At 49.2% G+C, this 23,250-nt stretch overlaps 2 protein-coding genes across 3 annotated transcripts in view; both read right to left on the bottom strand.

The window, feature by feature from the left end:
- Positions 1 to 527, bottom strand: part of LOC143927155 (uncharacterized) — an 81,776-nt gene extending 81,249 nt beyond the window's left edge. Inside the window, exon 1 of the mRNA XM_077451105.1 lies at positions 442 to 527. Within this exon, the coding sequence (XP_077307231.1) occupies positions 442 to 527 (86 nt within the window). The remainder of the gene's footprint in view (positions 1 to 441) is intronic.
- An 8,670-nt stretch (positions 528 to 9,197) lies between these two features.
- Positions 9,198 to 23,250, bottom strand: part of CCDC17 (coiled-coil domain containing 17) — a 103,561-nt gene continuing 89,508 nt past the window's right edge. For both annotated transcript variants that reach the window (XM_077450801.1, XM_077450802.1), the window contains exons 14-15: positions 13,218 to 13,328; positions 9,198 to 9,958 (exon numbers count right to left, since the gene is read on the bottom strand). In XM_077450801.1, coding sequence (XP_077306927.1) covers positions 9,797 to 9,958; positions 13,218 to 13,328 — 273 coding nt within the window. In that variant the 3' untranslated portion in view covers positions 9,198 to 9,796. The remainder of the gene's footprint in view (positions 9,959 to 13,217; positions 13,329 to 23,250) is intronic.

Raw genomic sequence — 23,250 nt, 5'->3', positions numbered from 1 at the left:
TGGATGGAGTGTAGAATCATTAGACCCCCCTATCGGGTTTGTATTGCTCTTTGTGTCCTGGTGAGGGATTTCTTCTCACTCTTTGCTCCAGTGACATGGCAGGAAGTGGCAGGATTTCTCCTTAGACAGTTGTCACCAGAACAGGATTTAACCTCATCTGATTATAGCTGTAAAACTTTGGATATCCCACCTCTTAATGTCCCGATAACAATGGTCACCAGAGTGAAGGCAAGTGCCTTAAAGCGGAACTATACTTGCCTCCATCTAAGCAATGTGGTGTCTCTGAGCTTCTTCTACTGACATCTTCAGCCAGTCTTTGGATGGTCTTCTTCCAGGTTCCCAATCTTTGGTCAGTCTTCTTCTTCTAGGTTCCTGATCCTCGACAGGTCCTCTTCCAGGTTCATGATCTTTGGCAGGACCTCTTACAGATTCTCAATCTACAGCAGGTCAGCTTCCATGTTCCTGATCTTCAGCCAGTCCTCTTCTGGTTTCCTGATCTTCAGCAGGTCCTCTTCCGGGTTCCTCATTTTCAACTGGTCTTCTTCTGGGTTCTCAATCTTCAGCTAGTTCTCGCCTGGGTTCCCAATTTTTGGCTGGTCCTGTCTGGGTTCCTGATCTTCGACAAGTCCTTTTCCAGGTTCCTCATCTTCATCTGGCCTTCTTTTGGGTTCCCGGTCTTCAGATAGTCCTTTTCTGGATTCCCAATCTTCGGCAGGCCCTCTTCCAGGTTCCTAATCTTCGGCCAGTCTTCTACCGGGTTCTTGATCTTCTTATATTCTTTTTTTTGGGTGAGCTGAGATGACGTCACTCATGCACGGGAGTTAATTCACCTGATCAGATGCTGAACTTGCACCCTGAGCTGTGTGTGCTCAGCTCTCTGTACGGTGCGGAATGGCAGAACAGACAAAGGATCAGTGTACATTCTTGGCATACCTTGATGAAGGGGCATGGAAGTTGCATCATTCAGACCTCGGTGTCTACAGGTCCTGAAGCCAGAGAAGAACAGGTGAAGATGTTGGTGCCGGTGAGGGAGTGAGGAGAAGTTTGTAGGATTCCCCTTTAGTGGGAACACAGACAGCAATAAAACCCAACAGGGAGTGTAATCCCTCAACACACCATAAAGAACAAAATCTATTGACTTCCACGTCTTTCTTGTGGGTAACAAACATTCTGTGAACACAGCTGATCTCTGACCTTACAAACTGCAAAGTTCCTGCGACACAGACTTCAGAATAACTGCCCCCCCCCCCCCCCCAACTTACCATTATTTGATGTTGGTAAGATCCGCCACCTTATGTCACCCTGAAGCCTGGTGACCTCTTACTAAAGAGGAAGTCCAAAATTGCAAGGTCTTGAACCAAGGGATAAGTCATGAGATGTACACTTACCTCTGTGCCCGACTTCAGACACCTCCAACTAAAAATAGGCCAAACCATCCTTCCAAAGATTACAGGGGTTGGGATAAACCATGTAACACCGGTGGGGGTGCTTACAATGATTAGCTTTTATTCATAGGGATTGAACCTAAAAAAAAAATGTTTGCTGGAGTTGGGCTTTAATTTGTTTTACTTTATGTACATTTAAAGTCTCCAGTATGACGTCTACACAAGTCCCGAATCCAGTTACTATATGCTACAGAAGCCTCATAAAGTATACAGAAAATCTTCTAATACCCCCCGACTGAGCCGAATCCCCCTCCATGTGTGTCTCACACGCTCCCCGGACACTGCAGCTCACAGTGGGAGGACTTCAGCAACAGAGGCAGCCAATCCACAAAGCAGTGGGCAGGACAAGCTGTTGGCCAGGTGATGATTGACTTACAGTTGTGCTCAAAAGTTTACATACCCTGGCAACATTTCTGATTTCTTGGCCATTTTTCAGAGAATATGAATAATAACACAAAAACTTCTCTCACTCATGGTCAGCGTTTGGCTGAAGACATTTATTATCAATCATCTGTGATGATTTTTATATCACAATGACAAGAGAAACTACCCAAATGCCCCTGATCAAAAGTTTACATACCCCGGTGATTTTGGCCTGATAACATGCACACAAGGTGACACAAAGGGGTTTGAATGGCTATTAAAGGTCACCATCCTCACCTGTGATCTGTCTGTAATTAGTGTGTGTATAAAAGGTCAATGAGTTTCTGGACTCCTGACAGACCCTTCCATCTTCCATCCAGAGCTGTACTGACCTCTCTGGATTCTGAGTCATGGGGAAAGCAAAAGTATTGTCAAAGGATCTGCGGGAAAAGGTAGTTGAACTTTATACAGGAAAGGGATATAAAAAGATATCCAAGGAATTGGGAATGCCAATCAGCAGTGTTCAAACTCTAATCAAGAAGTGGAGAATGAGGGGTTCTGGGGAAACCAAACCACGGTCAGGTAGACCAACTAAAATTTCAGCCACAACTGCCAGGAAAATTGTTCGGGATGCAAAGAAAACAAATAACTTCAGGTGAGATACAGGACTCTCTGGAAACATGTGGTGGGGATGTTACAAGAGGCACAATAAGGAGGCACTTGAAGAAAGATGGGCTGCATGGTCGAGTCTCCAGGAGAAGCCATTACTACACAAATTCCACAAAGTATCCCACTTACAATACACCAAACAGCACAGAGACAAGCCTCAAACCTTCTGCCACAAAGTCATTCGGAGTGATGAGACCAAAATGGAGCTTTTTGGCCACAACCATAAACACTACATTTGGAGAGGAGACAACAAGGCCTATGATGAAAGGTCCACCATCCCTACTGTGAAACACGGCGGTGGGTCGCTGATGTTTTGGGGATGTGAGAGCTACAAAGACACAGGAAATTTGGTCAGAATTGATGAGAAGATGAATGCAGAATGTTATCAAATACTGGAGGAACATTTCATTCATCAGCCAGGAAGCTGCGCATGGGAGGTACTTGGACATCCCAACATGACAAGGACCCAAAACACAAGACCAAGTCCTCCTGTCATTGGCTACAGCAGAATAAAGTGAAGGTTCTGGATTGGTCATCTCAGTCTCCTGACCTCGATATCATTGGGCCCTTCTGGGGAGATCTCAAACGTGCCGTTCATGGAAGACAGACCGAGAATTTCCAGGAACTGGAGGACTTTTACCAAGAGGAACATCTGAGAAGATAAAGAGCCTCGTCCACAAATACCACAGAAGACTTCAATGGGGCAATACACGGTATTACAAACCGGGGTATGTAAACTTTTGATCAGGGTCATTTGGGGAGTTGTGATTATGATATAAAAAGAGTAAATACAGATGACTGAAAATAAATGACTTCAGCCGATCACTGACCACGAGTGAGAGAAAAGATTTTGTGTTATTCATATTCTCTAAAAAATGGCCAAGAAATCAGAAATTCTGCCCCAGAGGTGTGTAAACTTATGAGCACAACTGTATGAATGGGCAGGGACAATGCTGATGCCCCCTGCCACATCTTCTCCCCCCTCTGTGGTGTAAGGAACAGCCTACATGAGAGTGACAACTCTGCTCTGAATTCAGGAGCAGTGCAGCATTGTTGTCACAGGAAGCTGCATTCGGTGGATTTCACAGGGACTAAGAAAACTGGAGGTGCTGATGGACTTATAAGTGCTGCACATTTATTGGGAGGCCACATTTCCACCTAAAACTCAACTGCAATGGAACTAGTATGCCGTCCAGGGGGAGGAGGGTTGTAGATCCTCTCTGAGGCTTCTTACACGGACAGAGACAGGAACTCTTCACTGGATTCTTATAAAATCGTTATTTCCCCAGAAAAACACCACAAGTCCCAGCCTGGAGGATTTCAATGTTTTTATTTATGATCAATGTTCATATAAACAATAATTATAAACAGACAACACAGAATCATCGGAGAAATAAAACTGAAAATTCTAAATTCTAATTTCAGGATGGAAAGTCAGGAAAATGTTTACAATGATTTCTCGAGGACTGAGAATTATCCCGTTATCGCTTTCCTCCCCCAACAAATCACTACTGGGAAAAAAGGTGATGGTGTAAGCCCCTCCCCAATCTCACATCGGTAATAGTGCCCCTCCCCAATCACACATCGGGAATAGTGCCCCTCCCCAATCACACATCGGTAATAGTGCCCCTCCCCAATCACACATCAGGAATAGTGCCCCTCCCCAATCACACATCGGGAATAGTGCCCCTCCCCAATCACACATCGGGAATAGTGCCCCTCCCCAATCACACATCGGGAATAGTGCCCCTCCCCAATCACACATCGGGAATAGTGCCCCTCCCCAATCTCACATCAGGAATAGTGCCCCTCCCCAATCACACATCGGGAATAGTGCCCCTCTCCAATCACAAATCGGGAATAGTGCCCCATCGGGATTAGTGCCCCTCCCCGATCACACATCGGGAATAGTGCCCCTCCCCGATCACACATCGGGAATAGTGCCCCTCCCCGATCACACATCGGGAATAGTGCCTCTCCCCGATCACACATTGGGAATAGTGCCCCTCCCCAATCATACATCGGGAATAGTGCCCCTCTCGATCACATGGTGGGAAAAGTGCTCTACCTCAGTCACATATTGGAAGTAAACCTCCGCCCCAGTCTCATTTAAGTAGGGCTCCTTCCCAGTCTCATAGTGAAAGTAAATCTCCGCCTCAGTGACATATTGGGAGTAAAGCTCCGCCCAGTCACATGATAGGAGAGTACCCAGAACCAATCACACGGTGGAAGAAATGGAGTTCCACATCGGTATCTCAGGGAGAGTAGAATTCTCTCCCAGTCACATGGAGGAAGAAGTCCAAACTGCATTTTCAGCGATAGAAAAAATCAGATAAAAATATTCCAAGAGGATTGCTGAATTTTACAATTATGGTGGACATGCAAATTCCAGTGTATTCAAAGCCAAATATTTGAGTTTTGGATGGAGTAGGGAAGAAGTAATCCCAACAACAAGGTTTATTTTTGCTGTCCGGATAACTGAGTCCCATTGAGGAGATTTCCTTTTCACTTTCTACTCTGGAGACACAACAGGAAATTAGAGGAAATACCCCAAAGTTAAGAAAAGTCCCCCCCACTTCTTGTTCTGGTGACTTCTGTAGTATTTTGGATTTCCTGTTACTTTGTGTCTCACTGACACCATGGCTACTGACTGGAATGGTACCAGCTGATTGGAGAAAAGCCAATGCAGCACCAATATTTAAAAAGGGCCCAAAATACATCCCTGGGAATTACAGACCAGTCAGCCTAACATCAATAGTATGTAAACTCTTGGAGGGGATGATAAGGGACTATATACAAGATTTTAGTAATGAGAACGCTATCATTAGCAATAATCAGCATGGATTCATGAAGAATCGTTCTTGCCAAACCAATCTACCAACCTTCTATGAGGAGGTGAGTTGTCATCTAGATAAAGGAAGGCCTGTAGACGTGGTGTATCTGGATAAAGGAAGGCCTGTAGACGTGGTGTATCTGGATAAAGGAAGGCCTGTAGACGTGGTGTATCTGGATAAAGGAAGGCCCGTAGATGTGGTGTATCTAGATAAAGGAAGGTCCGTAGACGTGGTGTATCTGGATAAAGGAAGGCCCGTAGACGTGGTGTATCTAGATAAAGGAAGGCCCGTAGACGTGGTGTATCTAGATAAAGGAAGGCCCGTAGATGTGGTGTATCTAGATAAAGGAAGGCCCGTAGACATGGTGTATCTAGATAAAGGAAGGCCCGTAGACGTGGTGTATCTAGATAAAGGAAGGCCCATAGACGTGGTGTATCTAGATAAAGGAAGGTCCGTAGACGTGGTGTATCTAGATAAAGGAAGGCCCGTAGATGTGGTATATCTAGATAAAGGAAGACCCGTAGACGTGATGTATCTGGATAAAGGAAGGCCCGTAGACGTGGTGTATCTAGATAAAGGAAGGCCCGTAGACGTGGTGTATCTGGATAAAGGAAGGTCCGTAGACGTGGTATATCTAGATAAAGGAAGGCCATAGACTTGCTGTATCTAGATAAAGGAAGGCCCGTAGACGTGGTGTATCTAGATAAAGGAAGGCCCGTAGACGTGGTGTATCTGGATAAAGGAAGGTGCGTAGATGTGGTGTATCTGGATAAAGGAAGGTCCGTAGACGTGGTGTATCTAGATAAAGGAAGGCCGTAGACTTGGTGTATCTAGATAAAGGAAGGCCCGTAGACGTGGTGTATCTGGATAAAGGAAGGTCCATAGACGTGGTATATCTAGATAAAGGAAGGCCCGTAGACGTGGTGTATCTAGATAAAGGAAGGCCGTAGACTTGGTGTATCTAGATAAAGGAAGGTCCATAGACGTGGTGTATCTAGATAAAGGAAGGCCCGTAGACGTGGTGTATCTGGATAAAGGAAGGTCCGTAGACGAGATGTATCTAGATAAAGGAAGGCCCGTAGATGTGGTGTATCTGGATAAAGGAAGGTCCGTAGACGTGGTATATCTAGATAAAGGAAGGCCGTAGACTTGGTGTATCTAGATAAAGGAAGGCCCGTAGACGTGGTGTATCTAGATAAAGGAAGGTCCATAGACGTAGTATATCTAGATAAAGGAAGGCCCGTAGATGTGGTGTATCTAGATAAAGGAAGGCCCGTAGACGTGGTATATCTAGATAAAGGAAGGCCCGTAGATGTGGTGTATCTAGATAAAGGAAGGCCCGTAGATGTGGTGTATCTAGATAAAGGAAGGCCCGTAGACGTGGTATATCTAGATAAAGGAAGGCCCGTAGATGTGGTGTATCTAGATAAAGGAAGGCCCGTAGACGTGGTGTATCTAGATAAAGGAAGGCCCGTAGACGTGGTGTATCTAGATAAAGGAAGGTCCATAGACGTGGTGTATCTAGATAAAGGAAGGCCCGTAGACGTGGTGTATCTAGATAAAGGAAGGTCCATAGACGTGGTGTATCTAGATAAAGGAAGGCCCGTAGACGTGGTGTATCTGGATAAAGGAAGGTCCGTAGACGTGGTGTATCTAGATAAAGGAAGGCCCGTAGATGTGGTGTATCTAGATAAAGGAAGGCCCGTAGATGTGGTGTATCTAGATAAAGGAAGGTCCATAGACGTGGTGTATCTAGATAAAGGAAGGCCCGTAGACGTGGTGTATCTGGATAAAGGAAGGTCCGTAGACGAGATGTATCTAGATAAAGGAAGGCCCGTAGATGTGGTGTATCTGGATAAAGGAAGGTCCGTAGACGTGGTATATCTAGATAAAGGAAGGCCCGTAGACGTGGTATATCTAGATAAAGGAAGGCCCGTAGATGTGGTGTATCTAGATAAAGGAAGGTCCGTAGACGTGGTGTATCTAGATAAAGGAAGGTCCATAGATGTGGTATATCTAGATAAAGGAAGGCCCGTAGATGTGGTGTATCTAGATAAAGGAAGGCCCGTAGACGTGGTGTATCTAGATAAAGGAAGGTCCATAGATGTGGTATATCTAGATAAAGGAAGGCCCGTAGATGTGGTGTATCTAGATAAAGGAAGGCCCGTAGACGTGGTGTATCTAGATAAAGGAAGGCCCGTAGATGTGGTGTATCTAGATAAAGGAAGACCCGTAGACGTGGTGTATCTAGATAAAGGAAGGTCCATAGACGTGGTGTATCTAGATAAAGGAAGGCCCGTAGACGTGGTGTATCTGGATAAAGGAAGGCCCGTAGACGTGGTGTATCTAGATAAAGGAAGGCCCGTAGATGTGGTGTATCTGGATAAAGGAAGGCCCGTAGACGTGGTGTATCTGGATAAAGGAAGGCCCGTAGATGTGGTGTATCTAGATAAAGGAAGGTCCGTAGACGTGGTGTATCTAGATAAAGGAAGGTCCATAGACGTGGTGTATCTAGATAAAGGAAGGCCCGTAGACGTGGTGTATCTAGATAAAGGAAGGCCCGTAGACGTGGTGTATCTGGATTTTGCAAAAGCATTTGACACAGTTCCTCATAAACGTTTACTATACCACATAAGGTGGGTTGGCATGGACCATAGGGTGAGTACATGGATTGAAAACTGGCTACAAGGGCGAGTTCAGAGGGTGGTGATAAATGGGGAGTACTCGGAATGGTCGGGGGAGGGTAGTGGGGTCCCCCAGGGTTCTGTGCTGGGACCAATCCTATTTAATTTCTACATAAACGACCTGGAGGAGGGGGATGGGGAAAACAGTCCAATCTCTGTATTTGCGGAGGATACTAAGCTAAGCAGGGCAATAACTTCTCCGCAGGATGTGGAAACCTTCCAAGAAGATCGGAACAAATGAATGGGGGGAGGGGCAACTACATGGCAAATGAGGTTCAATGTAGAAAAATGTAAAATAATGCATTTGGGTGGCAAAAATGTGAATGCAATCTATAGACTGGGGGAGGGGAACCTCTGGGGGGATGTAGGATGGAGAAGGACCTGGGGGGAGGGGAACCTCTGGGGGGGATCTAGGATGGAGAAGGACCTGGGGGGAGGGGAACCTCTGGGGGGGATCTAGGATGGAGAAGGACCTGGGGGTCCTAGTAGATGATGGGCTCAGCAATGCCAAGCTGCTGCTAACAAAGCAAACAGAATATTGGCATTAAAAAGGGATCAACTCCAGAGATAAAATGATAATTCTCCCCTCTACAAGACTCTGGTCCGGCCGCACCTGGAGTATACTGTCCAGTTCTGGGCACCAGTCCTCAGGAAGGATGTACTGGAAATGAAGCGACTACAAAGAAGGGCAACAAAGCTAATAAAGGGTCTGGAGGATATTAGATATGAGGAAAGGTTGTGAGCTCTGAACTTATTCTCTCTGGAGAAGAGACGCCTGAGAGGGGATATGATTTCATTATATAAATACCGGACTGGTGACCCCACAATATATAAATACCGGGCTGGTGACCCCACAATATATAAATACCGGACTGGTGACCCCACAATATACAAATACCGGGCTGGTGACCCCACAATATATAAATACCGGACTGGTGACCCCCCAATATATAAATACCGGACTGGTGACCCCACAATATACAAATACCGGACTGGTGACCCCACAATATATAAATACCGGACTGGTGACCCCCCAATATATAAATTACCGGACTGGTGATCCCACAATATATAAATACCGGACTGGTGACCCCACAATATATAAATACCGGACTGGTGACCCCACAATAGGGAGAAAACTTTTTTGCAGAAAGGAGTTTAACAAGACTCGTAGCCACTCATTAAAATGAGAAGAAACAAGATTTAAGCTTAAACTACGTAGAGGGTTCTTTACTGTAAGAGCGGCAAGGATGTGGAATTCCCTTCCACAGGCTGTGGTCTCAGCAGGGGGGCAACGAGAGTTTCAAGAAACTATTAGATAACCACTTGAACGACCGCAACATACATGATATACAATGTAACACTGACATATAGTCACACACATGGGTTGGACTTGATGGACTTGTGTCTTTTCACTTATGTAACTATATAACTGACAATAGTCACTGGGATAGAAAGGATCATTTTCCACGGTCCCTATTCACTCCCAACAATCATCGTCACACAATATCATATACTAGAACTCTCCATTCAGCCTATAATAACCCCTAATAAGATGGATCTCCTGTACGGTGGAGGTGGAATTCTCTGATTCGGTGATACTGATATGTAATATTGTTGTAACAAAGTAACACATCGCGGTATTGCGGACTGACCGTCCTTCCATAGAGCCCCACGGGGGGAGGTGAGAGTTCAGACCGATATCTTCCCAATGTCATTGGTTACATGTGACTGTCCAGCTCAGAAGCGGATAGGTAGAAATAATCTCTGGGAGGAGTTTGGATCAGTTCTGGGCGCGGTCTCACCTCTGATTGGCTCTCTGCTGGCTTGGCATCTCTTGAACCGGTGGTGGGTCTACATAATCAGTGTAAGGGGACAGAGACAGCTGGAATGAGTTGGGCGGCTGTTGGAATGATGGCATTGGCGCTGGGTTGTCAGTGGTGGTCGCCCCTGGACTCGGCGTCTGTGTGGGGACAGAAGGACAATTATGAACAGAGAGGTCACAAAACTGCCAGCAACCGGAAATCAGGAAGTTCATATATTATCTGAGCCAGACGTAGGCCTGGAGCTTTTCTGATTAGTGGAGGAGCGGGCCCCTGACCCAAGGTACAGATACAATAGGGCCCTTCTGTCTATGGATCCTCAATAAGCTCCATCACTGAACTTTACCATCCTTCTAAACAGCTGCCATCAGTTCCTGCCATGGCAGGCAGCCCTCATCTGCTCTAAGAATAACTTTCACTCTGCAACTTACAGAATATTCTGCAAGTGCTGAATTTGGATTGGTCCTTTCCGGCAGCCATTAGAACCTGTCATGATCAGTCTGAAATCTTTGCTGCTTGCTAGTTGTTACTCAGCACTGCAGCTAAAAACATTGGAATGCACACCTGCTCCAATTAGGAGTGCTTAAACAGACTGCTGGACGTTTAGACTGTACTTGATCAACAGGTTCTACTTAACTTTTTTCTGTCCTCGCTACTGAAGATCACTCCTGTGTTTATGACTGTATTGGGACTCCTCAGTCAGGACTGTCCTGACTCAACTATTGTCTCTGAAGTTCACATCCGCCAATTGTATAGCTGCAAAATGGGATTATTATTATAGAGATATCTCTGATGTAACAGAAGCTTCTATCAGTGGCAGGTGGTTTTTAAAAAGTTTGTAGAGCTTGGAGACAGGTGGACGGGCAGAGAGGATGGCACTGGTTGTGTCACTGATTCAGAGGAGTTCTGTAGATGGTAGGCTTGTGCAATTCGTTTCGTAACGAATCGAAATTCAGCCGAATTTTGCATCTTTCGGACATTCGGATGCATCCAAATAAAAAAATAACAAATTACAACGAATACGAAAGAAATATAACGAATGAATTCGACATGATTTCAACTGCATTCGAAAATATTTTGTGACCCGAGTTTAGGGCCATGTATCTCGGGGTCACTTGGTGCTAGACACTTCAAATTTGGATATGTTGTAGAGCTAGTATTATTGTGTTTGCATACCAAATTTGGGGTTTCTATCTATAAGTGACCCCGAGATAAGTGGCCCCAAAATCGGGTCACAAAATGTCATTCTCTGCTCTATTAACTAATAACATTTTGCGACCCGATTTTGGGGCCACATATCTCGGGGTCACTTATAGCTAGAAACCACAAATTTGGTATGCAAACACAATAGTACTAGCACTACAACATATCCAAATTTGGAGTTTCTAGAACCAAGTGACCCCGAGATACATGGCTCTAAAGTCGGGTCACAAAATCATTTCGAATCCGGTAGAAATATTTTCGAATTTCATTGAAATATTTTGGAATGTGGCCGATTTTTTGAATTCGGTAGAAAACTAAACGAAATCCGAAAACGAATTTAAGGAAGTAAACGAATATAACTAAACGAAATTAATGAATTAACAAATTAAAACGAAACGAAACAAATTTTTTCCTTTTGCACATGTCTAATAGATGGGGTGTTATGACTGGGGGGGTATAATTTCTCAAGGTTCCAAGCATGCCCCCCCCCCCCCCGAGCTGTCCTGGGCTCAGATACTACCATGCCCACATTATAGGGGGGCACTGACTACAATTAATGAGTGTATGGGGGGGATAGCTGCACACGGGGCCGACTCTTGCCTGATTTTGCCTGTAATAAGCATTGAAATATGTTGAGCAGGGAAGAAGATTTATACATTCTTCTATCTTATGATCTTATGTAATGTTGGCCCAATAAAGGAGAAGGCAGCTGTACTAAATACATTCTTCAGAAGGAGAGCCGAAATAATCCCGTCTGTATTAGTGGCACAACACAGACTGTACCCCGGGGGCCAACTGAAGCCGTTGTGTTCCAAAGACACGTCCTCAAGTAACATATCCAGGTTAGCCAGACGGTTATTCCTGATTTTTAAGGACAGCTTAGTGACTGGAATGGTACCAGCTGATTGGTGAAAATATTGGAACCTTTTTTTTTTTTTTTTTAAAGGGTGGAAATCTATACCTGGAAACTACAGACCAGTCAGCCTAACATCAATAGTAAGTAAAGCATTGGAGGGGATTATAAGGGACGATATCCAAGAAGTATCCATTAGTAGTAACCAGTATGGATTTATGAAGGATCATTCTTACCAGACCAATCAGATAACATTTATGAGGAAGTGAGATACTATATAGATAAAGGAAAGCCTGTGGACAGTGGTGGCTGGTGTTTTTTGTGTGTGGGGGGGGGGGGGGGGGGTAGTGGCAAGTGGCAAAAAATGCACATGTCGCCACCCCCCCCCCCCCTGGTCGGTCGTATTATGGGTGGCACACAATCCCTCCAGTCAGTCGGGGGCCCTACACTAACCCCGTCTTGCAGGTAGCATGGCGGGCGGCTTCCCTCCAGGCTGCTTGTTGGCTCTGTCCCCCTGCGTCTTCTCCCTCCTCTCCTCCATGTGCCTCCTCATTCCTCCTCCTGCCAGCCAAGCTGATCAGATCTCCTTTCATCTAACTGGCTGACAGGTCTCATGACCCGCTTTCCGATTGGCTGGAAGGAGATTCAGTGTTACAATAGCAAATATTCATTCGCTACTGTCACACAACTGGGTGGGCTCAGAGTGCAGAGCCCACCCTTTTTATTTAAAGCCAATTAGAGCCTCTGGTGCCCTGTATGCAGATCAGGGGGCCAGACTCATGGATGGGGGGGAGGCGCCCGTGCACCCCTAATGGACGGGCCGCCACTGCCCGTGGATGTGATATATCTGGGGATTTGCCAAAGCATTCAATCCAGTTCCTCATAAACACCTAATCTTCAAACTGAGGTCTATGGACTATGGGAAACAAGTCTCATGACCTGCCTCCTGATTGGCGGGGAGAAACTTTAGTGTGAAAATAGTGAAAATGTATTCGCTATTGTCACACAACTGGGTGGGCTCGAAGCACTCAATGCCTATGGCTCAAATCAGGTGCTTCAAAAAAACCCCATTGGAATCCATGGTCTGTGCCGCTGATATGTAGATCAGGGGGCCGGACACATGGATAGGGGAGGCGGCCCCCGTGTGCTCTCTATGGGTGGGTCGCCACTGCATCCCATTGAATGTAATATACAGGTATATAGGAAAAGGTAGAGACATAAACACACACCTACACAGGTAGAACTGGATGGACTGGTGTCTTTATATAACCTTACCCCCTATGTATAATTAATATATATATAGATACACTCAGAATCTCAGACATCACATGATTTCTACTAACCAATGGGGGGTACTGGTAGAGGGAGAAGTTCCTGGGGTCGATCTCCGCCATGGATTGCAGGTCTGCGTCCCGGGCATTTATGATTCGCAGGTAAAGTTCAGCTTTTCCAACCTGCGGAGATATTATCATATCAGCCACAACCCAACTATGGCAATGTACATTATATACCGCCTCCGGCCTGCAGGAGGTGCTAATATAATATCATAGCCGTGTACATTATACAGTACTACCTCCGGCCTGCAGGGGGCACCATTATATCACAGCCATGTACATTATACAGTACCGCCTCCGACCTGCAGGGGGCGCCATTATATCACAGCCCTGCAAGGGGGCACTTTTTTAATATCACAGCCGTGTACATTATACAGTACCGCCTGCAGGAGGCACCATTTTATCACAGCCGTGTACATTATACAGTACCGCCTCCGGCCTGCAGGGGGTGCCATTATAATATCACAGCCATGTACATTATACAGTACCGCCTCCCGCCTGTAGGGGGCGCCATTATAATATCACAGCCATGTACATTATACAGTACCGCCTCCGACCTGCAGGGGGCGCCATTATAATATCACAGCCATGTACATTATACAGTACCGCCTCCCGCCTGTAGGGGGCGCCATTATAATATCACAGCCATGTACATTATACAGTACCGCCTCCGGCCTGCAGGGGGCGCCATTATAATATCACAGCCATGTACATTATACAGTACCGCCTCCCGCCTGTAGGGGGCGCCATTATAATATCACAGCCGTGTACATTATACAGTACCGCCTCCCGCCTGTAGGGGGCGCCATTATAATATCACAGCCGTGTACATTATACAGTACCGCCTCCCGCCTGTAGGGGGCGCCATTATAATATCACAGCCGTGTACATTATATAGTACCGCCTCCGGCCTGCAGGGGGCGCCATTATAATATCACAGCCGTGTACATTATATAGTACTGCCTCCGGCCTGCAGGGGGCGCCATTATAATATCACAGCCATGTACATTATACAGTACCGCCTCCGGCCTGTAGGGGGCGCCATTATAATATCACAGCCGTGTACATTATACAGTACCGCCTCCGGCCTGCAGGAGGCACCATTATATCACAGCCGTGTACATTATACAGTACCGCCTCCGGCCTGTAGGGGGCGCCATTATAATATCACAGCCATGTACATTATACAGTACCGCCTCCGGCCTGTAGGGGGCGCCATTATAATATCACAGCCATGTACATTATACAGTACCGCCTCCGGCCTGCAGGGGGTGCCATTATAATATCACAGCCATGTACATTATACAGTACCGCCTCCCGCCTGTAGGGGGCACCATTATAATATCACAGCCATGTACATTATACAGTACCGCCTCCCGCCTGTAGGGGGCGCCATTATAATATCACAGCCATGTACATTATACAGTACCGCCTCCCGCCTGTAGGGGGCGCCATTATAATATCACAGCCATGTACATTATACAGTACCGCCTCCCGCCTGCAGGTGGTGCCATTATAATATCACAGCCATGTACATTATACAGTACCGCCTCCCGCCTGCAGGTGGTGCCATTATAATATCACAGCCGTGTACATTATACAGTACCGCCTCCCGCCTGCAGGTGGTGCCATTATAATATCACAGCCGTGTACATTATACAGTACTGCCTCCCGCCTGTAGGGGGCGCCATTAGAAAACATTGAATCTGTTTTGGAAATGACTGAACGTGGAAGTTGAACTCGGGGGGAACGCTCTCTAATCATTACAAGAAGTGTGAAGTACCTGATTGGTCTCTTGCAGTCTCTGTACAGCAGGGCTGGAGTGTGACAGGAAGAAGCAGAACAAAACCAATCAGTTCATGTGCTGACAAGAAACATGCTGATTGGAGGAGAGAGCAGAGTGACAAAGAGATGAGCTCATCCCTGTGCTGCTTCTCCTTTCACTGTCCAATCACAGGCTAGGGGCGGGTCCAGCCGTCTTCATTTTGGCAGCCATGTTTGATTTAGTTTTAGTCTTGTGACTAAAATGTCATTTTACTTTCAGTCCATTAAATCTTCATCACATTTTAGTGGAATGAGTTTAGTTACATTGTAATAGATTTCCAAACGATCATCCAATAGGAAGTGATCATCTATGGAACTGCAGACGTCTAGGAAATGAAGACTGAAGTCCAGAGGACCTGGTCTCAGGGGAAGTAGGTGGAAGACTGAAGTCCGGAGGACCTGGTCTCAGGGGAAGTAGGTCGAGGACTGAAGTCCGGAGGACCTGGTCTCAGGGGAAGTAGGTCGAGGACTGAAGTCCGGAGGACCTGGTCTCAGGGGAAGTAGGTCGAGGACTGAAGTCCGGAGGACCTGGTCTCAGGGGAAGTAGGTGGAAGACTGAAGTCCGGAGGACCTGGTCTCAGGGGAAGTAGGTGGAAGACTGAAGTCCGGAGGACCTGGTCTCAGGGGAAGTAGATTGAAGACTGAAGTCCGGAGGACCTGGTCTCAGGGGAAGTAGGTGGAAGACTGAAGTCCGGAGGACCTGGTCTCAGGGGAAGTAGGTCGAGGACTGAAGTCCGGAGGACCTGGTCTCAGGGGAAGTAGGTCGAGGACTGAAGTCCGGAGGACCTGGTCTCAGGGGAAGTAGGTGGAAGACTGAAGTCCGGAGGACCTGGTCTCAGGGGAAGTAGGTGGAAGATTGAAGTCCGGAGGACCTGGTCTCAGGGGAAGTAGATTGAAGACTGAAGTCCGGAGGACCTGGTCTCAGGGGAAGTAGGTGGAAGACTGAAGTCCGGAGGACCTGGTCTCAGGGGAAGTAGGTCGAGGACTGAAGTCCGGAGGACCTGGTCTCAGGGGAAGTAGGTCGAGGACTGAAGTCCGGAGGACCTGGTCTCAGGGGAAGTAGGTGGAAGACTGAAGTCCGGAGGACCTGGTCTCAGGGGAAGTAGGTGGAAGATTGAAGTCCGGAGGACCTGGTCTCAGGGGAAGTAGGTCGAAGATTGAAGTCCGGAGGACCTGGTCTCAGGGGAAGTAGGTCGAGGACTGAAGTCCGGAGGACCTGGTCTCAGGGGAAGTAGGTCGAAGACTGAAGTCCGGAGGACCTGGTCTCAGGGGAAGTAGATTGAAGACTGAAGTCCGGAGGACCTGGTCTCAGGGGAAGTAGGTTGAAGATTGAAGTCCGGAGGACCTGGTCTCAGGGGAAGTAGGTCGAGGACTGAAGTCCGGAGGACCTGGTCTCAGGGGAAGTAGGTCGAGGACTGAAGTCCAGAGGACCTGGTCTCAGGGGAAGTAGGTCGAAGACTAAAGTCCGGAGGACCTGGTCTCAGGGGAAGTAGGTCGAGGACTGAAGTCCGGAGGACATGGTCTCAGGGGAAGTAGGTCGAGGACTGAAGTCCGGAGGACATGGTCTCAGGGGAAGTAGGTGGAAGACTGAAGTCTGGAGGACCTGGTCTCAGGGGAAGTAGGTCGAGGACTGAAGTCCAGAGGACCTGGTCTCAGGGGAAGTAGGTCGAGGACTGAAGTCCGGAGGACCTGGTCTCAGGGCAAGTAGGTCGAGGACTGAAGTCCGGAGGACCTGGTCTCAGGGGAAGTAGGTCGAGGACTGAAGTCCGGAGGACCTGGTCTCAGGGGAAGTAGGTCGAGGACTGAAGTCCGGAGGACCTGGTCTCAGGGGAAGTAGGTCGAGGACTGAAGTCCGGAGGACCTGGTCTCAGGGTAAGTAGGTGGAAGACTGAAGTCCGGAGGACCTGGTCTCAGGGGAAGTAGGTGGAAGACTGAAGTCCGGAGGACCTGGTCTCAGGGGAAGTAGGTCGAGGACTGAAGTCCGGAGGACCTGGTCTCAGGGGAAGTAGGTCGAGGACTGAAGTCCGGAGGACCTGGTCTCAGGGGAAGTAGGTCGAGGACTGAAGTCCGGAGGACCTGGTCTCAGGGGAAGTAGGTGGAAGACTGAAGTCCGGAGGACCTGGTCTCAGGGGAAGTAGGTGGAAGACTGAAGTCCGGAGGACCTGGTCTCAGGGGAAGTAGATTGAAGACTGAAGTCCGGAGGACCTGGTCTCAGGGGAAGTAGGTGGAAGACTGAAGTCCGGAGGACCTGGTCTCAGGGGAAGTAGGTCGAGGACTGAAGTCCGGAGGACCTGGTCTCAGGGGAAGTAGGTCGAGGACTGAAGTCCGGAGGACCTGGTCTCAGGGGAAGTAGGTGGAAGACTGAAGTCCGGAGGACCTGGTCTCAGGGGAAGTAGGTGGAAGATTGAAGTCCGGAGGACCTGGTCTCAGGGGAAGTAGATTGAAGACTGAAGTCCGGAGGACCTGGTCTCAGGGGAAGTAGGTGGAAGACTGAAGTCCGGAGGACCTGGTCTCAGGGGAAGTAGGTGGAAGATTGAAGTCCGGAGGACCTGGTCTCAGGGGAAGTAGGTCGAAGATTGAAGTCCGGAGGACCTGGTCTCAGGGGAAGTAGGTCGAGGACTGAAGTCCGGAGGACCTGGTCTCAGGGGAAGTAGGTCGAGGACTGAAGTCCGGAGGACCTGGTCTCAGGGGAAGTAGGTGGAAGACTGAAGTCCGGAGGACCTGGTCTCAGGGGAAGTAGGTGGAAGATTGAAGTCCGGAGGACCTGGTCTCAGGGGAAGTAGGTCGAAGATTGAAGTCCGGAGGACCTGGTCTCAGGGGAAGTAGGTCGAGGACTGAAGTCCGGAGGACCTGGTCTCAGGGGAAGTAGGTCGAAGACTGAAGTCCGGAGGACCTGGTCTCAGGGGAAGTAGATTGAAGACTGAAGTCCGGAGGACCTGGTCTCAGGGGAAGTAGGTTGAAGATTGAAATCCGGAGGACCTGGTCTCAGGGGAAGTAGGTCGAGGACTGAAGTCCGGAGGACCTGGTCTCAGGGGAAGTAGGTCGAGGACTGAAGTCCAGAGGACCTGGTCTCAGGGGAAGTAGGTCGAAGACTAAAGTCCGGAGGACCTGGTCTCAGGGGAAGTAGGTCGAGGACTGAAGTCCGGAGGACATGGTCTCAGGGGAAGTAGGTCGAGGACTGAAGTCCGGAGGACATGGTCTCAGGGGAAGTAGGTGGAAGACTGAAGTCTGGAGGACCTGGTCTCAGGGGAAGTAGGTCGAGGACTGAAGTCCAGAGGACCTGGTCTCAGGGGAAGTAGGTCGAGGACTGAAGTCCGGAGGACCTGGTCTCAGGGCAAGTAGGTCGAGGACTGAAGTCCGGAGGACCTGGTCTCAGGGGAAGTAGGTCGAGGACTGAAGTCCGGAGGACCTGGTCTCAGGGGAAGTAGGTCGAGGACTGAAGTCCGGAGGACCTGGTCTCAGGGGAAGTAGGTCGAGGACTGAAGTCCGGAGGACCTGGTCTCAGGGTAAGTAGGTGGAAGACTGAAGTCCGGAGGACCTGGTCTCAGGGGAAGTAGGTGGAAGACTGAAGTCCGGAGGACCTGGTCTCAGGGGAAGTAGGTCGAGGACTGAAGTCCAGAGGACCTGGTCTCAGGGGAAGTAGGTCGAGGACTGAAGTCCGGAGGACATGGTCTCAGGGGAAGTAGGTCGAGGACTGAAGTCCGGAGGACCTGGTCTCAGGGGAAGTAGGTCGAGGACTGAAGTCCGGAGGACCTGGTCTCAGGGGAAGTAGGTCGAGGACTGAAGTCCAGAGGACCTGGTCTCAGGGGAAGTAGGTCGAGGACTGAAGTCCAGAGGACCTGGTCTCAGGGGAAGTAGGTCGAGGACTGAAGTCCGGAGGACATGGTCTCAGGGGAAGTAGGTCGAGGACTGAAGTCCGGAGGACCTGGTCTCAGGGGAAGTAGGTCGAGGACTGAAGTCCGGAGGACCTGGTCTCAGGGGAAGTAGGTCGAGGACTGAAGTCCGGAGGACCTGGTCTCAGGGGAAGTAGGTCGAGGACTGAAGTCCGGAGGACCTGGTCTCAGGGTAAGTAGGTGGAAGACTGAAGTCCGGAGGACCTGGTCTCAGGGGAAGTAGGTGGAAGACTGAAGTCCGGAGGACCTGGTCTCAGGGGAAGTAGGTCGAGGACTGAAGTCCGGAGGACCTGGTCTCAGGGGAAGTAGGTCGAGGACTGAAGTCCGGAGGACCTGGTCTCAGGGGAAGTAGGTTGAAGATTGAAGTCCGGAGGACCTGGTCTCAGGGGAAGTAGGTCGAGGACTGAAGTCCGGAGGACCTGGTCTCAGGGGAAGTAGGTCGAGGACTGAAGTCCGGAGGACCTGGTCTCAGGGGAAGTAGGTTGAAGATTGAAGTCCGGAGGACCTGGTCTCAGGGGAAGTAGGTTGAAGATTGAAGTCCGGAGGACCTGGTCTCAGGGGAAGTAGGTTGAAGACTGAAGTCCGGAGGACCTGGTCTCAGGGGAAGTAGGTCGAGGACTGAAGTCCAGAGGACCTGGTCTCAGGGGAAGTAGGTCGAGGACTGAAGTCCGGAGGACCTGGTCTCAGGGGAAGTCGGTCGAGGACTGAAGTCCGGAGGACCTGGTCTCAGGGGAAGTAGGTCGAGGACTGAAGTCCGGAGGACCTGGTCTCAGGGGAAGTAGGTCGAGGACTGAAGTCCGGAGGAGCTGGTCTCAGGGGAAGTAGGTCGAGGACTGAAGTCCGGAGGACCTGGTCTCAGGGGAAGTAGGTCGAGGACTGAAGTCCGCAGGACCTGGTCTCAGGGGAAGTAGGTCGAGGACTGAAGTCCGGAGGACCTGGTCTCAGGGGAAGTAGGTCGAGGACTGAAGTCCGGAGGAGCTGGTCTCAGGGGAAGTAGGTCGAGGACTGAAGTCCGGAGGACCTGGTCTCAGGGGAAGTAGGTCGAGGACTGAAGTCCGGAGGACCTGGTCTCAGGGGAAGTAGGTCGAGGACTGAAGTCCGGAGGACCTGGTCTCAGGGGAAGTAGGTCGAGGACTGAAGTCCGGAGGACCTGGTCTCAGGGGAAGTAGGTCGAGGACTGAAGTCCGCAGGACCTGGTCTCAGGGGAAGTAGGTCGAGGACTGAAGTCCGGAGGACCTGGTCTCAGGGGAAGTAGGTCGAGGACTGAAGTCCGGAGGAGCTGGTCTCAGGGGAAGTAGGTCGAGGACTGAAGTCCGGAGGACCTGGTCTCAGGGGAAGTAGGTCGAGGACTGAAGTCCGGAGGACCTGGTCTCAGGGGAAGTAGGTCGAGGACTGAAGTCCGGAGGACCTGGTCTCAGGGGAAGTAGGTTGAAGATTGAAGTCCGGAGGACCTGGTCTCAGGGGAAGTAGGTTGAAGATTGAAGTCCGGAGGACCTGGTCTCAGGGGAAGTAGGTTGAAGACTGAAGTCCGGAGGACCTGGTCTCAGGGGAAGTAGGTCGAGGACTGAAGTCCAGAGGACCTGGTCTCAGGGGAAGTAGGTCGAGGACTGAAGTCCGGAGGACCTGGTCTCAGGGGAAGTCGGTCGAGGACTGAAGTCCGGAGGACCTGGTCTCAGGGGAAGTAGGTCGAGGACTGAAGTCCGGAGGACCTGGTCTCAGGGGAAGTAGGTCGAGGACTGAAGTCCGGAGGAGCTGGTCTCAGGGGAAGTAGGTCGAGGACTGAAGTCCGGAGGACCTGGTCTCAGGGGAAGTAGGTCGAGGACTGAAGTCCGCAGGACCTGGTCTCAGGGGAAGTAGGTCGAGGACTGAAGTCCGGAGGACCTGGTCTCAGGGGAAGTAGGTCGAGGACTGAAGTCCGGAGGAGCTGGTCTCAGGGGAAGTAGGTCGAGGACTGAAGTCCGGAGGACCTGGTCTCAGGGGAAGTAGGTCGAGGACTGAAGTCCGGAGGACCTGGTCTCAGGGGAAGTAGGTCGAGGACTGAAGTCCGGAGGACCTGGTCTCAGGGGAAGTAGGTCGAGGACTGAAGTCCGGAGGACCTGGTCTCAGGGGAAGTAGGTCGAGGACTGAAGTCCGCAGGACCTGGTCTCAGGGGAAGTAGGTCGAGGACTGAAGTCCGGAGGACCTGGTCTCAGGGGAAGTAGGTCGAGGACTGAAGTCCGGAGGAGCTGGTCTCAGGGGAAGTAGGTCGAGGACTGAAGTCCGGAGGACCTGGTCTCAGGGGAAGTAGGTCGAGGACTGAAGTCCGGAGGACCTGGTCTCAGGGGAAGTAGGTCGAGGACTGAAGTCCGGAGGACCTGGTCTCAGGGGAAGTAGGTCGAGGACTGAAGACATCTAGTGGAAATCTTTGGAATTGAGGGGTGGAAGTGTACTGTGATTGGCTCTTCATGTGGTTATTATTGGATTTAGTCTCTGATTTCCTCCTCACATTGATGTCCGGAGAGGACCACAGATTGCCGCTAATCAATTCCACGTCATGTCAGGGCGCCACGTGTGCTGGGCGGAGTTCCGGGGCGACAGATCTGCTTGTGATAGGTAGGCAAGATTGGTAACAGCCATGTATGTCACCTACCTGTAAACACCTAATGCCGCGTACACACGATCGGAATTCTGGCCAGAAAAAGACGGATGAGAGCTTTTCATCGGAGAATGCGGACGTGTGTGTGCGCTCCACCGGAATCTAGGTGCCGGAAATTCCGCCAGCCAAAAATTGATAGCAGGTTCTCAATTTTCCAGACGGAAAAACTTTCTATCGGCATTTCCGATCGCGTGTATGCAATTCCGACACGCCAAAAATCACGCAATGCTCAGATTCAACTACGAGACGGAAGCTATTGGCTACTGAACTTCCTTTTTCTAGTCCCGTCATACGTGTTGTACGTCACCGCGTTCTTGGTGGTCGGAATTTTGTGTGACCGTGTGGAGGCAAGACGGCTTGAGCCGAATTCCATCAGGAAAACCATCAGAGCTTCTTCCGACGAGAATTCCGATCGTGTGTACGCGGCATTACTCTACCATCTACCTGTAAACACCTACCTGTGTCACCTACCTGTGTTACTAAACACCTACCTGTGTCACCTACCTGTGTTACTAAACACCTACCTGTGTCACCTACCTGTGTTACTAAACACCTACCTGTGTCACCTACCTGTGTTACTAAACACCTACCTGTGGCATCTACCTGTGTTACTAAACACCTACCTGTGTCACCTACCTGTGTTACTAAACACCTACCTGTGGCATCTACCTGTGTCACCTACCTGTGTTACTAAACACCTACCTGTGTTACTAAACACCTACCTGTGGCATCTACCTGTGTTACTAAACACCTACCTGTGTCACCTACCTGTGTTACTAAACACCTACCTGTGTCACCTACCTGTGTTACTAAACACCTACCTGTGTTACTAAACACCTACCTGTGTCACCTACCTGTGTTACTAAACACCTACCTGTGTCACCTACCTGTGTTACTAAACACCTACCTGTGTCACCTACCTGTGTTACTAAACACCTACTTGTGTTACTAAACACCTACCTGTGGCATCTACCTGTGTTACTAAACACCTACCTGTGTCACCTACCTGTGTTACTAAACACCTACCTGTGTCACCTACCTGTGTTACTAAACACCTACCTGTGTTACTAAACACCTACCTGTGGCATCTACCTGTGTTACTAAACACCTACCTGTGGTATCTACCTGTGTTACTAAACACCTACCTGTGTCACCTACCTGTGTTACTAAACACCTACCTGTGTTACTAAACACCTACCTGTGGTATCTACCTGTGTTACTAAACACCTACCTGTGTCACCTACCTGTGTTACTAAACACCTACCTGTGTTACTAAACACCTACCTGTGGTATCTACCTGTGTTACTAAACACCTACCTGTGTCACCTACCTGTGTTACTAAACACCTACCTGTGTTACTAAACACCTACCTGTGGCATCTACCTGTGTTACTAAACACCTACCTGTGTCACCTACCTGTGTTACTAAACACCTACCTGTGTTACTAAACACCTACCTGTGGCATCTACCTGTGTTACTAAACACCTACCTGTGGCATCTACCTGTGTTACTAAACACCTACCTGTGTCACCTACCTGTGTTACTAAACACCTACGTGTGGCATCTACCTGTGTTACTAAACACCTACCTGTGTCACCTACCTGTGTTACTAAACACCTACCTGTGTCACCTACCTGTGTTACTAAACACCTACCTGTGTCACCTACCTGTGTTACTAAACACCTACGTG

The sequence above is a fragment of the Lithobates pipiens genome, unplaced genomic scaffold (assembly GCF_037356315.1).
Source record: "Lithobates pipiens isolate NorthernLeopardFrog02 unplaced genomic scaffold, aLitPip1_a1.2 Scaffold_23, whole genome shotgun sequence".
NCBI classification, from domain to species: Eukaryota; Metazoa; Chordata; class Amphibia; order Anura; family Ranidae; genus Lithobates; species Lithobates pipiens.
This window is presented reverse-complemented; position numbering and strand designations above follow the sequence as displayed.